General features: G+C 32.7%; 1 protein-coding gene and 1 long non-coding RNA gene across 2 annotated transcripts; both read left to right on the top strand.

Moving 5' to 3' along the window:
• Window positions 1-10,203: 10,203 nt before the first annotated feature.
• On the top strand, window positions 10,204-11,863 carry LOC132902516 (uncharacterized). Its single transcript, XR_009657152.1, has 3 exons — window positions 10,204-10,345; window positions 11,034-11,157; window positions 11,724-11,863. It is a non-coding gene; the product is annotated as an uncharacterized LOC132902516 (long non-coding RNA).
• A 628-nt stretch (window positions 11,864-12,491) lies between these two features.
• Window positions 12,492-15,749, top strand: LOC106130869 (very-long-chain (3R)-3-hydroxyacyl-CoA dehydratase). Its single transcript, XM_060947901.1, has 3 exons — window positions 12,492-12,717; window positions 14,630-14,766; window positions 15,275-15,749. Exons 1-3 carry the CDS (start codon window positions 12,586-12,588, stop codon window positions 15,612-15,614), a joined length of 609 nt encoding a protein of 202 aa, XP_060803884.1. The 5' UTR covers window positions 12,492-12,585; the 3' UTR covers window positions 15,615-15,749.
• Window positions 15,750-17,185: the final 1,436 nt, after the last annotated feature.

Below are 17,185 nucleotides of genomic sequence, written 5' to 3'. Positions count from 1 at the left end.
TTATACCCCGATTTTCACCCAAATACAAAACTACGACTATTTTGTAAGACTTGATTTAAAAACAATTTATAACAGTTCATTTAAAAAAGACGTTTGTATGTAGTAAAACATTCGGTATACATAATTATCTTATAAATGTTTAGATTAGTTCGGTATAATTAGGTTAGTTTAATTTCAGAGGTCCTGGAACAGATCTCCGGTCATTTGAAGACTGAAAATTATATTTTATAAGTTTTGCCGTCTTAAAATTATGTCTTAAAAAGTAAGCACTCGACTAGTTAAACACAAGATGACAGCATTTTACATGACTGGACAATGTGATGTGTCATGATTACGGCACTCACAACGCAACGCCGCAACGTGGACAACAGGAAAGGTTCATTATTAGTTGACTTTAAGACAACCTACAACCAAAACTATTGGTAGCATAAAGCTGAAATCCGTTACCTATGTAAGTTTCTCAAGAAGTGTAGGAGAGCACTAGAGCAGCATATTCTGAATTCCTTACGGGAACGAAAACTAAATGAGAGTTTTTATTATACGCTGGCGGAATCATGAGTGGGCTCCGGTATAATGGCAAACTTTGTTTTTCAACATATATCACGTCTGTATCCCTTGCAGGGTAGACAGAAAAGTATTAATATAAGTAAACAAGTAAATATAATAGATTTCGTTTCTCAATTTTGTCACACAAACATGTGATTACAGACATATCACACATACCGTTTAACACTGACTGCGATCAGGTACACTAATTTCAATTCTCCATATTCAGCGTCCACTCCCTCGGGACGTGCTTCCCGCTTGTTCCTAAAATTAGGTCAGCCCTTCACGTTGTCCAAAGGGCTTTGATATCGACGCGGCATTTTTCGTCGCCATTACGTACACAATAGAAAGTTTCTCAGTGATGATGAATTTAATTCTTGTAAATAATGTTCGAATATTCATTGTTGATTAAGCCAAAGATCACCCGCTGCGATGGACCGGAGGAAGTTTTTATTTTGAATAAATAATGGCCTTTGTCTTTAAAATTATTTTTTATTACTTTAATTAATTGATGATATAAACTTTAGGTTGTATAAGCAACATCATAAATAAGTACCTATACAACACAAATAAAGTTGCAAAATGATGTATTCTAGTTAAACATATTAAGCATTTGCATATTTGAAATTTTTAAAAAGGTGCAAAAAAATTGTTTATACAGCCTTTACACCTTGTTACACCTTATTGCAGGTTTTATTGTACCAATTTTTTCATATGTCCATCAATTTATGATATTTAATATTTAATTACACTTAAATTTGTCAACTATTTGTAAAAGTCTTAGTTGGGTCTTAGTTTGGCATAATGATGGAATTGAGATTCAAGTAGATAGTGACAGGTTGCCCTTAGTTGCTTTTAACGACAGCCATGGGAAATAACTACAGTGGTTCTATTGTAAACTTCATACAACAGAGATACATTTTTCTTTTTCTAATTTTCAAGGCAGTAACGCAAATTTTTTTTTCTACTACGTTGCATAATTTTTCTTTTGGGTTTGGATAAACATCTCATAGAAAATTAAGGGTAAGCTGTTACCCAAACAACAAACAAAACGCATAAATACTTAATGCTTACAAACACACGTACATTTTTTATACGTCAAAGGACCATAATTGCACAAACAAGGAATATGAGAATAAAATGTGGGAGTCTTAAAAAGGGAACGAATGAAAAATGAGTGGAGTTGGAGCATTTCCTTTTGACATCTGAACTCTGGGTGGAAGGGTCCCGACAAACATATGCTTTGTTAGTAACAAGGAGAGCTTTTAGTGTGATTATTCCTGTGTCTTAAGGACCATTGTAATATGTTCGTACGGGAATGATGAGTGTGTAGTGTGGTGATGACTGTGATGACATAGGTATTCCGTGTTCTTACTGAATGTAACATGAAGTATACTCGTAAATGATGTAATAAACATTATACTTGGATATTTAACGATGATTATGATTGAACATAAACATAAACTTATAAAATTGTACATTTCCTTAACATAAGCTTAGGATAAATTTGTTGTTATAATTAAATGTGCAATAAAGGGTATTCTATCTATCTATAAATTTTTAGACAATGGTTTTTATGACGTTGGATGTTTAGTACAAAATGTCTAAGAATAATGTTTATGATAATAATTTTCAAAATACCTATTACACTTGAAATTGTAATTATCTGTACATAAATAAGTAATGTGGCTTGAATTTAAAAAAGACTTGAAGTTACTTTAGCATAAATTATTAATAATCGCAAAATCTCCTAAGCTTGATAACAAACAAAATGCACTTGACTTGTTCTTTTTTTACCAACTTTTAGATAAGTTTCTTTTAAGACTATATTTAAAAGCAGTTTAGATTACCAATAAAATTCAAAGACAATAGCCAGGCATTATCTATTCCCTAAAGTTTCCTAAGTCTCAAGAACACCGGTACGCAGAATATTAACACATGACAATATGGACTATATTTCTAATTGATAGCAAGCGCCGTTTCCCAGTCACGAGGAAGAATTCCTTCATTAAACGCATACTTTCAAAGTGGCCTGGCAATAAACGATCTCAAAATTTAAATGAAAATATTTGGCAGAATTTATAGCGACGTTGATTAAGAAAACCACGTTAAGAACGTTTCTCAACGTGGAAGTTTGTCGTTGGCTGGTTACGGCGCACTGGTACAGAAAATGTAAGTAGTTTCGTAATTAAATTGATATTTCAAGACTAATAAGGCAGACTGATTTTAACACCTCTCAGTGCCGTCTGGATCTTGACTCTTTATATTAGAACGACTCTATTTATTTTCCATGGATTTTCCTCTAAAGGCGAATAAGGTAAAGGCTATTAAACTTGAAAATCTTCTTTTAGGCTATGAGCTAGCAACCATCATTAAACCATACAGCTTATCGTATCCTTTGAATCTTTTTAAGACTGTTGTCTCTGTCTACCCTACAAGGGATACGAACATGATGATATGTACCATATATGCATTATCCTTTACGGGGTAGAGATAAGACTCGAAGGCCACGTCCAAATAAATGGCGAAATATGATGGAATTGAGATTTATCGATATGTAGTGACAGGTTCCTTATAACTTATCGGCTAGTTAAATTAAAGTATAAAAGCCTTTGCCTTTTAATAAGTTCAGGTATATCGTCCAAAATAAACTCTGCTGTTGAAGTCGGTTATAATGAATTACTTGTACTTCCACAAATACTATTAGATCCATTTCTCTCCACGAAATTTGAATGATCTATTGATCAGGATGAATGAATGAACAATTATATACCTACCTAAGTGTCTGTCATAAATTTAAATATTCAGATGACTTAAAAAGGTAAATTAGAGTTTAACAAAGCTAAATGAACAACAACAATTAACCTTAACTATGCTTAGTACTACTCTCCAAAATTCCGAATAAAATCAACAAATTATTAAACTTTTTTGGAATTATACTCCACATGAAATAAAAATAACTCATCTCATTTCAAAAGCATCTCAGAATCTTCCTAAACAAAGGTTTATATTACGTGATTATGGTATATCTGGTAAGCAAACAAAACGTAAAAATAGGCTATGAAGGGAGGTAAATTAATGAGAATCATTTCGCCTAATGTTGTTATAAAGCCGGTTGGATAATAAAATTAATGAGCTCTGCCATTGTTTCAGAAATGAGAGAGAAGATAGAATTAATAATAAACATCATTTTCACAAATAGAAAAGTTATAGACTAAATTATGATTTACGATTCGTGAGGTGTGAAAAAACACACACACACACATACACACACACACACATATACACATACATACTTATATGTTAATTTTAATTTATTTATTTAAAATTAATTGTATAAAATACAAATGTATAGCACAATTGCGTATAACGGCTTTAGTATTCAGAGGGAAGACAGAGCAAATAGTTTTAAGACTGAAATAGCTAGTTGACTGAATTAAGTTTCATAGATTGTGACAAAGACTTTTTTGAACTTCTAAAGTCATAAATACCTTATAATATCATTCAATCTTGTATAAATTAGAATAAGTAAGTTTCATTTGGTTTTATTTATAAATAACCCTTAGCTATTAATACGCACTAAAATAAACACAACAACGTCTTTGCTTAGTTTAAAAGTGTAGGCGTTTGTAAAATAAGGCACTGATAAATTGATTGGAACGTATCGACACGTGTAAGTTGAAGCAGAATAATGGATAAGACGCAAGTACTTATCTATTTTAAGACATCTGTATTCAGATGTCTTAATAGACAGATTGAATTTCCACCACTTTGCGGGCGTAGAATAATTTCTAAAATGATTAGTCTGTCGGAGATTAGCAAGAATGGTGACAATGTATTCAGGTTAAATTACGTTATTTCTTTTTATTTAAGCTAAAAAAATCTAGAACACTAAGTAGCAATTTTTGATCATATTAAACTATAGTTGAAAAATATCAAAAATGACAGATTGTTATGTTTGCTAACACATCGATTAAAAAAAAAGAATCCAAAAATCGTAATCTTTTCCTTTATTAAATTTCTACAATCGGGGACTACAAATTCCCGTGGGAGTAGACATGATCCAATTTGGACCCTACCAGCTACTTTTCACCTAAAATACAACTGTAAACCGTTAGTACGTCTGGGGTATGGCGACCGGCGCCGACCCCTACATCGCCCATGCTATGCGGTGACGTCACAGCTGGACTATTAGGGCTAGACACTCCAGTTGTCGATATCGATATCTGAAATTAAATAAATAAGATATAAAACTACACAGATTATTGTTATAGCTTCAAAGTGAAAAACTTCTGTTTTAAAACCTACTAAAATTTCAAGAAATATACAAAATGATTCAGAATTCCAAAAAATTACTTTGTCGTTTGATTTAAGATGGACAGTATAAAAGCGCTTATGTTATGGTTAAAATTTATAAACAAAAAGTTCATCTTGTGTTTCAACTTATACTAGATTTGTGCTGATTGAAACAAACCTTAGAATCACTTTTCAATTACAGAACGCATGACAAGCCTACAGTCACAAACCAAAACCAATATTAAAAAATGTTGTCCTTTAATTGATAAAAAAACAAAATATTATTCGATATAAGAAAAGTTTTCAGTCACCTCTCTACTGGCAAATCGTGACCATTTCGTACCCGAGCCAGTGGTTTGTTGTCCGATATTCGAAATTAGGTGCATAGGCCAAAACATCGACGTATTCTAATCTCGATCAATTTACACGATAGCTAATTGGAGTCGATCGAATCTATCTTTGTTTTAATGGAATTTGAATTTATATTGATTATCTTCAAATCAAATAGGTATTTTGTAGATTTCCGCATTTGGAAATTTATCTACATAACTAATTATAATCGCTACCAAAATAACGTGCGTATGGTTCCCGGCACTAATAAAAAAAGAATAGAACCACTACATCTCGCAACTGGCGACCTGTCAATATTTGAATCACAATTCTATCATTAAGCCAAACAGCTGAACGTGGTTTATAAATCTTGTCAAGACTGTTGGCACTGTCTACCCCGCAAGGGATATAGGCGTCATTATATGTATGTATGTATGTACGACAATGATGGCCAGACAGAGACATAGTTTGTTTTTCTAATATTTTTCCTTTTAGTGATCTGGTTGAAAATTATTATTAATTACTAATAATAGAATAATAATATATAATAGACTTCAATACATTTTGAAATCTTTAATTTAGTTAAAGAACCAAAAGATCATAATAAACAAAAGTTGACCTAAGATCCTGTCTTGTCAGTTTTACGTATAAATTAAACCTCTGATTACTGTTTAATTAAAGACGCATGAGCGATGCAACGACCTATATGTAATTAACTTAATGGACGGAAATATTAAATAGAACACAATATAATCTCCATGTGATAAAAAATATCTTGAAATTAAATTAAGTAGTTAAATATTTTCAAAGTAGTGAAATTGACAATTACTGTAATCCTATAGAAAAATTTACAGTCACCATTGATGATAATCTAATTTATTTTAATCTTATTGCTTTTTAAACCGTATCGAGTGTGCACTTTTTAGTCAGTATGTCTCATCACTCAGCGTCATTATTCGGTGAGCTGTGAAACGTTTGAGCGTTTACCTATCCTAGGTGATAAAATGAGGGAACTGATTTTTACTAGGTAAGTTTCTGACTTTTAGAACGATTGCCGTCTGACCTCAGCAAGTAAGCTCAAACCTGGAATTTTTTCAAATGCTTTGTACAAGATTCACACGGAAAATTTGTGGTGTATCTTTTCTGTACTGGTAAACATGCTCGTGACTTTACGTTAGGCATTTTTTATGTATGCTTAACACGGTTAGAGACATGTAAAAAAAATGTTTTGGTACATTGTTATTCACAATTATAATTTCTTATATGATTTTGAAGATGACTGACACAATCTATCAAACCACAGCGAAAATCAATAAAGCTCAAATTCTACGTGAATTAAAAAAAATTTCTACGTGAACCAGACGATTTATGGAAAATCTAGCTTTTTTCTGGAATGGGGGAACTTATCCCCTACTATGAAGCATCAATACCAAGAGACGAGAAAAAGGGAAAACAGTCGACGTTGAAAGTTAAATTATATTTCAAAAATTTGTTTGTTATTTTTGTACTATTTGGATAAAAATAATCCTTAGCTATGATTCATATGCCGTCACCCGGGGCCATAGCTCCAAAAGGTACAAGCCACAGTGCTTGTCATGTAAAAATTTACATTTTAAGGAAAACAGTTGTACAGTTTTGTTTGTATGCACAAAGTGATAATATTTATCACAATTCAAAAAAATAAAAAGCAGAGAATTTGAGTGAAGGTTGGCTGAAGGATGTCTGTGGTTTGTTGTTGCCGTCACTATTTTTCACTGAGCCTAAGCATTATTAGTTATTATGAAACAAAGAACCATTATCATACCCCTCAAGTATAACTTCATCTGTCCTAGAGAGAATATCGTTAATCTGGAGTTAGTCTTTGAAACTTGCCTGAGAGTTAATTTCGACAAGTAGTGTTGATATCCAACACATGATTATTATGTATATAAATTTTTAAGTACAATATACAAAATAGAAGACTAAGTTTGTAGAACACCTAAAATTGACGTAAAGTATAGCCCTGCGTTTGAAGCATTGAATATCTTTCTTTAATTTTATAATAATAAATTTAATTTAAAATTAATTTAAGGCATCCAAGCGTCATGTATATTGATTTGATGATCACATCCAGGCTCATCCAGGTACATTTAAGTCGTTGCCTTCATAAAACCATAAGCTCCAGAGTGACCTAGGGTTAGCCCAGTGCACGCTAGACCAAAACATTCCACTGCCCTGTCTGAGCAATAAAGCTGCGTAATTACGAAATAACTCCGTGGTACAGGGACTATTTATTTAATCACTTTGACGGGAAAATAATAATGGCGCAGCCATTGATACAAATAGCAGGAAATGACATTAAAAAGGCTTTGTTTTTTTTGTTTGTGGCAAAAATTTACATACAAATCTTAAATACCCATGGAATGATTTTAATAAATGTAGAAATAGATAAAGCTGTCAGGGGTAACATAGATTACTTTAATGCCTGAAAATTCCCACGAATTCCGCGTTAATTAAAAATACTCTTTGTTACATCATCTATTCCATATAACAAAATATTTTTATATGCTTCACTACATAAACATACACTAAATAAATAGCTGAATAGATTAAAGTTATCAATACATACATACATACATACATATGATCACGTCTATATCCCTTGCGGGGTAGACAGAGCCAACAGTCTTGAAAAGACTGAATGGCCACGTTCAGCTATTTGGCTTAATGATAGAACCGAGATTCAAATAGTGACAGGTTGCTAGCCCATCGCCTAAAAGAGGAATCCTAAGTTTATAAGCCTATCCCTTAGTCGCCTTTTACGACATCCATGGGAAAGAGATGGAGTGGTCCTATTCTTTTTTGTAATAGTGCCGGGAACCACACGGCACAAGTTATCAATAGATCGTTAGATTTCAAAGTATATAAATATATAAAAAGCTTTTAATAAAAAAACGAGTATTTTTTAACGCCAAAAGTATGTAATATCAGGAAGATAAGGTCATTATTATAAAATATTGTCCTTTGTAATTTAAATTTTCTCGCTCGTTATCAAGCTGTTTTATTAAAAGCGTCAAAAAAAGAAAACGTATATGTATTAAAACCTGTGTTAATTTGGTAGGTAGGTCCTAGGTTCGGATCCTGGCCAGAGCATATTGAGAATCGAATTTTTCTGATAAATCTGGGTCTTGATGTTTAATACTAGACTCGCAACATAGGTCTCGAACTTAATTCGATGCTAAGTTAATCTGTGTAATTTATCCCGTATAGGTATAAGATTTATTGTTATAAGTCGTCTCCATTTCATATAACCTCGAGCATGGCCGGCCTCTCATCAAAATTGTTTGAAGCCGATCTATCGCATATCGTGTCCGCGTGATGAAACCCTTGTACGCTATTGTATGCGGGTTAACAATTTCCGTACTCGTAGTATGGGAATCGAGTATACTTTGACTGATTAGGATCGTAATTATTATGGACATTTAATCAAAGGGCAAACAGGGGGAGGCAGTATACAGGTTGATTATACAGATCAAAGAAGACATAGAGTGATTTATATACGTGCCGAATTTTTATTTCTTACACCGAGTTGTTCCGGCTGAACCTTGTCAAAAATTGATTGATTGATGATGAACAATATTATTTTTTTTATTTACGCAAGCATTATACCTTTAAAGTCTTACTCTTGCAAGTCAAATTTGCCTAGCAGCATAGATATTTATACCTAACAGTCTAGGTAATACTATTAATAACTCTGTGTTAGGTAAAACCTTGTACTTTAAAATGAACTTCTGAGTATTATAAAAACAATGTCATAATATTATCAGTTATATAAGTACCTGAAATGTTTTAGGAATATTTATTTATTTTTGGTTTCTAAGTATTGTAAAAAAAATATAAGTAGTTAATCTTAATCTGCGGTGTTTTTCGATAAATTGCAAATAAATTTGCCTTCTGCAAAATAAGCGGGGTTTCGTTAACTAGGGGCGGAGCCGCGGGCATATTCTAATTCCACCACAAAACCATACAGCTGAACGTGGCTTCAGTCTTTTCAGCTAGGATTTTTAGAATTAGATCTTTTGCTTCTTTTACGCATTTTAACCGTCGGAGTTCTTACACCTTTTTTCAAAATTCTGAGAAAAGTTATGTTGGGGTGCTGTAATTCTATACCGGAAAAAAAAATGCTTTGTAAGACGGGATATTTAATATAAAATATTCAAATTTAACAAGAAATGACGATGTTAAATTCTGAACATGAACCAAAAACATTGAAAACATGAACGAAATTACGCAAGAAACCGTTATACACGGACGAATTTTTGTATATTTTACATTTGAAATGACAAGATAAAGCACTTAGATTGTTATGTCTAAAAGGGGTTGTTTACTCACGACAGCAATTATTGCACAACAATCTATATTGTAAATAATCTACAAATGAAAATGTATATTTAATATATCTTCTCTCTCTCATTTTTGCTTGGTACAAGTTGCACCTTCCGGTATGCTTTGGGACCTGGAGTCTGCTTTTCGACATTTCTCTTTCTAATTTGTCTTAGTCTAATTTTTAAGACCTATGGCACACATATTTCGCGACATCTAGACAGGATTTCTTTAGCCTGTTCTTCAGCCTTCCGCCTTGGCTCTAGTCTGCAGGTTTCCGCAAGACGTCGCCATAACAGCGCAAGCGGAACTTCTATTTATCCTAAAGTAAACAATAAACCTTACATAATATGAATGGTTTTCTTACTTTAGAAATAAGTTGAATAAATTAAGGGGGCGTATTAAGATACAATTTTACAATGTTTTTGCCGAAAGGGAAAAAAAAACCTATGTAAGAATAAATTAAGGCGGGAAAAATATAATAAGTATGAACTTTTCTTGTAAACAGGCGGATTAACCACAATAAAATCGTTAGAATAAAATAACAAAAGTCGCAAGTATGCTTTGTTATGACGACAAAACACAAATATATTTATACAAATATATTATGTTGGCCCCGTACGACGCTTACGCACATACGAATACAACTCGTCATTCGTAATTATGTCTTAAAGAATGAAAAACGTATTTAAACTTAATAAATAATCAAATTCCAAATTAATACTTTCGGGTACTTACTTCCAAATTAAATTATAAAAGATTTTTATAAAAAAACTGTCTATAGTGTTTCCGGAAGTGTTACCGTGATAGTGTAAGTTTTGTGGAAAAGTGGTTTTATTTATGGTATCACATTTTATAAGTATTTTGGTAAACTAACGATAATAAGGTAAACAGATGGAGTAATGAGCTTAAAACAGTGACATTTGCTCGTATAAAATAGAGCGAATAAAACTAAAATTTCAATCATTTTATTTCAATCAATTTCAGAAAAAAGTATAAAATAAATTAGGTACAAGGTATTCGGCTAAAAAGACATTTGAATAATAATTATATACGGAAATCCCAAACCTTCAACTATACTAACGGCGCATGGACCAATAAAGAAAATTGGAAATCTGAGATTATTAAGGTCGAAAATGCGGCAGTCAAAAGACTCTTTATGTTTTTAGCAATAATTATTCCTAGTATTTTTGATGTATTTTGGTCACACATGTGTTTTTGGTTTTAAATAATCAGTCTTCATGTTTATTTGAGCTATCAATGTGAGCCGAGCCCCACAGCATTTTTCAAAGTCTATTTCATTTAAATTAGACTTTAATACTTATGTTTACCCATTGTCTATGTTATCTAAATTTAAAATTAATTTATCTTAATTTTGGTTTGCTATAAATATTTTATGTTGTAGATACTATCGTCAATTTCATGTCTAAGGTAAGATTCTAGACAGATTCCATTTTATGATAAGTACCTAGTAAAACTATGTTTCTTTTTATTTTCAGGGCTGGCCGCATAAATTAATATAAAACACTCGTAACGTTAAACAAAAATATGTGTAAACAAAATATCGCATCAAGTTACGTAAATATAACCGTGGATCAATGGATTTCCTCATTACTTTACCAGGTAACATTCTTGTAATCCAATTCAAATCATGAATATTTCATTTATTCGTGTAGGTTTCGGCTAAAAATAGAACCGAATGTTTTTGTGAATGAGACAAAATATAACAATTTTTTTCTGCACACCCATTGTAAACATGATACCGTATGGTTTAAATCTCATATTTTCGGTAACGAACTGAGAGAAAGAGAGCAAGATAATCTCCCTCTCTCATAATCGTCATTTCCCTGTTGCATCCTCCATGCACGCAAGGTCCGCTTTCCGACGTTTCTATTTCCACTTTGTCTAGGTTTTACCATCAGTTATAAGACAATTGGTTTTTATATTTTTTAACCGGCGTCAAGAAATTTTCTTCGGCTTGCCTGTCCTGCCCAGATATGGCAGGGTATCGAACACATTTGTATCTGTACTATCAGTATTAAATGTAGGGGTTACATTTCATACAAAAGATTTTGATGACGTCGGCTAATGAGGATGCTAAACAAAAAGAATTAACGTTATAATTTTCTTTAATATTAACAAAAGATTTAATATTTCTCATTAATTAAAATCAAACATGTTCGTTCCAGTTTAAAATGAAAATGTCAAATATTCTGCAAAACTTACAACAGCAAAACGGTGAAACTAAACTGAATAATGATGAATCTTACACTCGTAAATCTAAACTACACATTAAAGGAGGTAAGTTAATACGGTAAGGTTCTTTCGCCGCTTTCCTACGCTTGCACTTCGAAAGCAGCAGGTACTCACTTTTATTACCTGTAAGCAATTATTGACCAATGGTCGAGCGGTTAAGGTACTCAAAATAAAAATGCAAGATATAAGTTCAAACTCTGCCGCGGCTATGTATAAATGAATCGTAAATAAGTAATCTAAATCAATTACAACAGATTGTTAACCGATGCTTTTAAGTTGATGGAAAATATCCTGTAGATTCAAGAAACTGATTGTGTTACCATGTTCCAATACGGGAAGAGTTTCCCTGCAAATGTTGCAGAGCAAACCGAACTTAACCAATGCAGGATCTTGATAAGAAACAACGCAGAAGGGACCAATAATGTCAGGAAGATGATAAGCAATTAAATTAATGTATATACTATTATATATTCATCGCTGACATACTGAAAAAAAGGTCAGGTCAAGACTATCCGAAACCGCCGAGCTTTTATGTTATGAATGTCGATGAAGCGAAAGTAGTATGCAGAGATGTGGCAAGCGTAAAGATGTAGACCCTGCCTAGCCCTTTGGGAAAAAGGCGTGATTTTGTATGTATAAATTGGAAATTTAAACTCGGATTAGAGTTAATTCATGGCCGCAGTAGCCCCATTATTTTATAAATGTTATTCACTTGTTTCAGGTCAATTAAGAGCGTTATATCTTATAGTTTTTAATATCGTCCAAACTATAGGATTTGTATATGTTCTTTATATAATGGGAGTGTTGTACAAAAAACTAGGATATGCTTCATTTGCCATTATCTATGACCAGTTAGGACTTGCAGTGAAATTATTACACGTTATGCAAATACTAGAAGTGGTTCATCCGATCATTGGTTTTACAAAGGTCAGTAAATTTTATTTGTATTTAAGTAACTTATTTAATTACCTTACATTCAAAACTTTTTTCTAATATCATTATGTACCTATTCCTGTTACTTTTATGTCCGCAAAGATGATTTGGGGAACATTTCACGAATGACTTCCTTCAAGAATGCCTTACTCGCTTCATCTTGTCATAAATATTATACGTCTAAGGTGCTAAGAGTCCCGAAAAACTAAAGGCCACGTTCAGATAATCTTGTCATCTGGCCTTTTTTGTCCATGGTCTTTAAGAAAGCTTTAGCAATTACATTTCGAAGGAGAGAAGGAAGATTATTACAACAATCACTACTTACATGCAGTAAGTAAAACTTACACAAAAAGTACTTAGCCTTATTTGTGAATGCGATCACAGGTTCCTGTCTCAGAAATACGCTGAACATGTTTAGCACTGATTTTCAGCCAGGACTATTTTGGCATCACGGACATTACAAGGCGTTAGAGACAGAACAAAAAAAAAATAAGTCAGCCATTTCAAAAAAAAAATGGGTAGGTAATTGCCGGATCTTCATTGCTCATCACATAGATTATTTTATAAATAGTTCAAAAAGGTTAAAATTAGTTTAGCAGAAATGATATTCAGCTTAAATGACATAAGGTAGGCTTTAAGCAGCAGGTATGTAAGTATAAATCCTTTCCATACATTTTATTTTAATTCAAACAGTTAAAAAGATCAGACAAGAATGTCAGAAAATCTGCGAGTGAGTTTCGGAAGTGTTTAAGGAAAATGTTCAACTAAATATTTGATTTTGTATTGTTCTCACGACATAGGTACCTACCACAGGAGTATGAATGAATAATATGGCAATTTGTCAGATTTCCGTGATGCCTAATACCTGTTGTCACGTGAATATGCAAGCGGAGTCAATTTGTTACTCATTGGACTTTGTACTAACTTGTTCGTATGTCATTCAGATACTAGACTGAAACGTGCGCTATAAAATTAAGTGCTTTTTAGAAAATTTGTGTTCTAGCCGCCGTATAGACATATGTCATCTCATTTACTCGATGTAAATAACCTAAATACCTATCCATTAATTACCTACTTCAGTTGTTGTGTCGTGTGGTTCCTGGAGTGATTTTTAAGGTTCAGAATAGCACTACTCCATTTTGCTTTATACGCAGCGACTCCCGTCTGATCTAAGATTTTTGATTATGGTTATATTGAGGAAACGTGTATGTTTCCTATTCCTGGTCTTAGTCCCGGTTGTATCCTCACCATTTTGGAGAATAGCCCAGGTATGCCTTGAACGATGGACCCTGAATGGAGTGAATAAAGTTTTTACATAAAGCGACTCCTATCTCACTCGAATGTGTCTTAACGCTTAAGTGTTATTGAAAATTTGAGTGCATTTGACCTCAATTTGCCTAATGGTGAGCAAAATGAAGTCTTAGATGTTGACGACTACTCAACTAATGCTTATTTAGGTACTGATGTCTTGAAAGTCTTTTTTTTCTATCAAACTAAAGTACTCACTCTATAGCTCAATAGTCATATTGGTACATGATAGCAGTAGGCTTCGAAACTGTGCAAACTTTGGTTCACATTTTTTTTTAACCTAATACATTTATTATGAAGAAAATATATATAGAAGATTTGGAATCGGAAACTAAAACAATATAAGACTTAATTAATTTATGTGATAATAACTGATAGATTGCATGCAATATCTCCTACTTTTTGGCGGGGAGCGCGCGTTGGGCACCAGCTTCAGAATTTCAGTAGGTAGGTAAAGTACCGCACTAATCGCCTACGACGTATTGTTAGTGTAATATATAATTAAATTATTTTTAAGCGCTTTAGTATTATTTTTAAGTGGGTTTGTTCTATTTTTTTCAATTTTTTTGTTATTTTAAAGTTTGTTTTATTATTACAGGGTGGACCAACAGTGCCCTTCTTTCAACTCTTAGGCAGATTGTTCATACTATTTATGATGTTGGATGAGCCGAGAATGCAGACGAAACCCGTCGTACCTTATTTGTTTATGGTATGGGGGACCATTGAGGTTATTAGGTAAGTTCTTTTTGTAATTATAATAAAAAATAATTGTTGCGACCCGAATAAAGCTTTTATAAGTCAAGTAGTAGATCATACTATTTTTTATATTTTGATTTCAAAACTAGCGTTGTCCCGTGGCTCCGCTATCGTAAATCGAAAAACCCTGATCATTCCGTTCACGCGATCATTTACAAAAATCCTCTTTTAATGTTCTCTACACTCCTTTAGGCACGTTTACACCAAATTAAACTTCCTACGCTCAGCAAATTCGGCTGTGGGTTGTCCGTCAGTCCCTCAGTTACATAAAAGTTTTATATACATATATTGCTTGATAGATTTAAGTATAGATAACACGCTTTTATAAAAAAGGAGTCATCCAATGATAATCATCAAATATTATAAAGCAAAGTCACTTCCCGCGTCTGTCCCTATGTCTGTATGTATGTATCCTTAGATCTTTAAAGCACAAGGGATTATGATGCAGTTTTTTTCAAATATATGTAATGTTGTTTCTTTTTTCTAGACACGCATACTATGTATCCCAGCTGCTCAATAAAGAAATATCCCTTTTGACATGGCTTAGATATTCCGCGTGGATGCTACTATATCCCATGGGAATTTTCGGGGAAGCTACTGTGATGATCAAGAACTTGCCTTACTTACAAGAAACTATGAGGTTCACCATAATAATGCCTAATACCTGGAACATGTCTTTTGATACAATATTTCTATTGAAGTTACAAATTTTTGCATTAGTCTGCCCTATAATGTATATGTTGACCAGCCACATGTATAGGATGAGAGTTAAGAAAATGGCTGATTTTACATTTACACCTATTTTTACTAAAACACTAACAACATAAATAAAAAATTAAAATATAAATTTAACTGAACTAGATTATAATTTGTACCTATTTATTAAATACAGGATTATGTTAACCCTTAAAAATCAGTCATTTTTAACTTTATTTTATTTTTAATAAAAGCTTTTCATAATATTGAAACCTTATTTTATCAGAGACATCCGACCGAGATAATTTTGTTCCATATTAGAGAATAGTACTTATGGGTCTATTGAAACTAAACTTCAGAGATCCTAGTCAGTCAAGAAACTGTACTGTGTCTACTTTACGTTTTCGCATACAAAAATTCGTTAAAATTCCCGAAAAACGAGTAGGTACGTTTTACATAAGCAAGTTCATATTTTGGACACCAGCTCCTCACAAGGGGCTGTTACATCATAAACCCAAACGTGTTCGAAGAATGAATATAATGTAACCCAGAAAACAGTTGCATATTTGGCAAATGTTGCATACGATACCATCTGCAGATACTGTGTCCTTTTGGAAATGGAAACCGGCTTTTTTTTTCGATAAAAACCGAGTTGGACATCGACATGGTTAGTGAGGTGTCTTATTAGGTACCTAAATACAAATATCATGCTTTTATTCCTTACGAGATAAGTGAAGCCAATAGTTCAGGAATGTATCGACAATGACTAAAATAACGTTTAAGATGAATAATATCCTACCCTACAGGAAGGATTCGTGATTTTATAAATATGTTCTGACATGTTTATTGCCATATTTTGACTTTGCTCGCCCTCAAATCATAAAAACAGATGAACTTTTATTTCGACTGAGAGTTAAAAACTATACAATAACATATTTTTCATTCACAGCCATCATTGTCATCTTATCAATAATAGTGTAGGTACAGACGGTACGTCAAATCTTTACAAAAAACATACAGTTACAATGCAATGTAGATGACATCACAAAATCCGTAGTAGGTATATTTTATCTTGTGCATTGAATGTTTTTAAAGATTATAACTCCTACTGGTTTTGTAAAATCTCCAAATCACAAGGAAACAATTGTAAGACCTACTTATTTTCGACTATTTTGTATAAATATATCTTTTTTTTTTATTTATTATCACTTTAGCCGCATACATAATAACCATTTCTTGGTAAAATGACAAAAAAAGGACTAGGTTTACGCCAGACGCAGCCAAGTGCAATCGAAGAGCGAAGAACAAACATTAAGATGAGTTCGAATGCTTAAACTTTTGAATAAATTCATTCAAAGTGTGAAGTTTCTCATTTAATATTACCTACTCAAGATACTCGTATTCGCATAATGTATGCAGCGGCTATAAACTTGGTTATTAATGAATTTACCGTGTTTGATCTTTTTATTAGTAAGCAATATGTAGAATTGAGATATTGTGATTTTATTGATGGAAAGGAAAAAAGGAGGTGTTATAATGGTCAAGAGTCCCAAAACTGCCGAGCTTGCATGAAGAGAGATATGAATGTGGACGAAGCGAAAGTTGTAAGTATGTAGGGACTCTGTCAAGTTGAAAGATGTAATGTATTTCTTCTCAGAATTCTCACATCTCGCATTCCTGGCGTTTGTCCAGGATGGATCCA

This window comes from Amyelois transitella, chromosome 14, assembly GCF_032362555.1.
Source record: "Amyelois transitella isolate CPQ chromosome 14, ilAmyTran1.1, whole genome shotgun sequence".
NCBI lineage: Eukaryota > Metazoa > Arthropoda > Insecta > Lepidoptera > Pyralidae > Amyelois > Amyelois transitella.
This window is presented reverse-complemented; position numbering and strand designations above follow the sequence as displayed.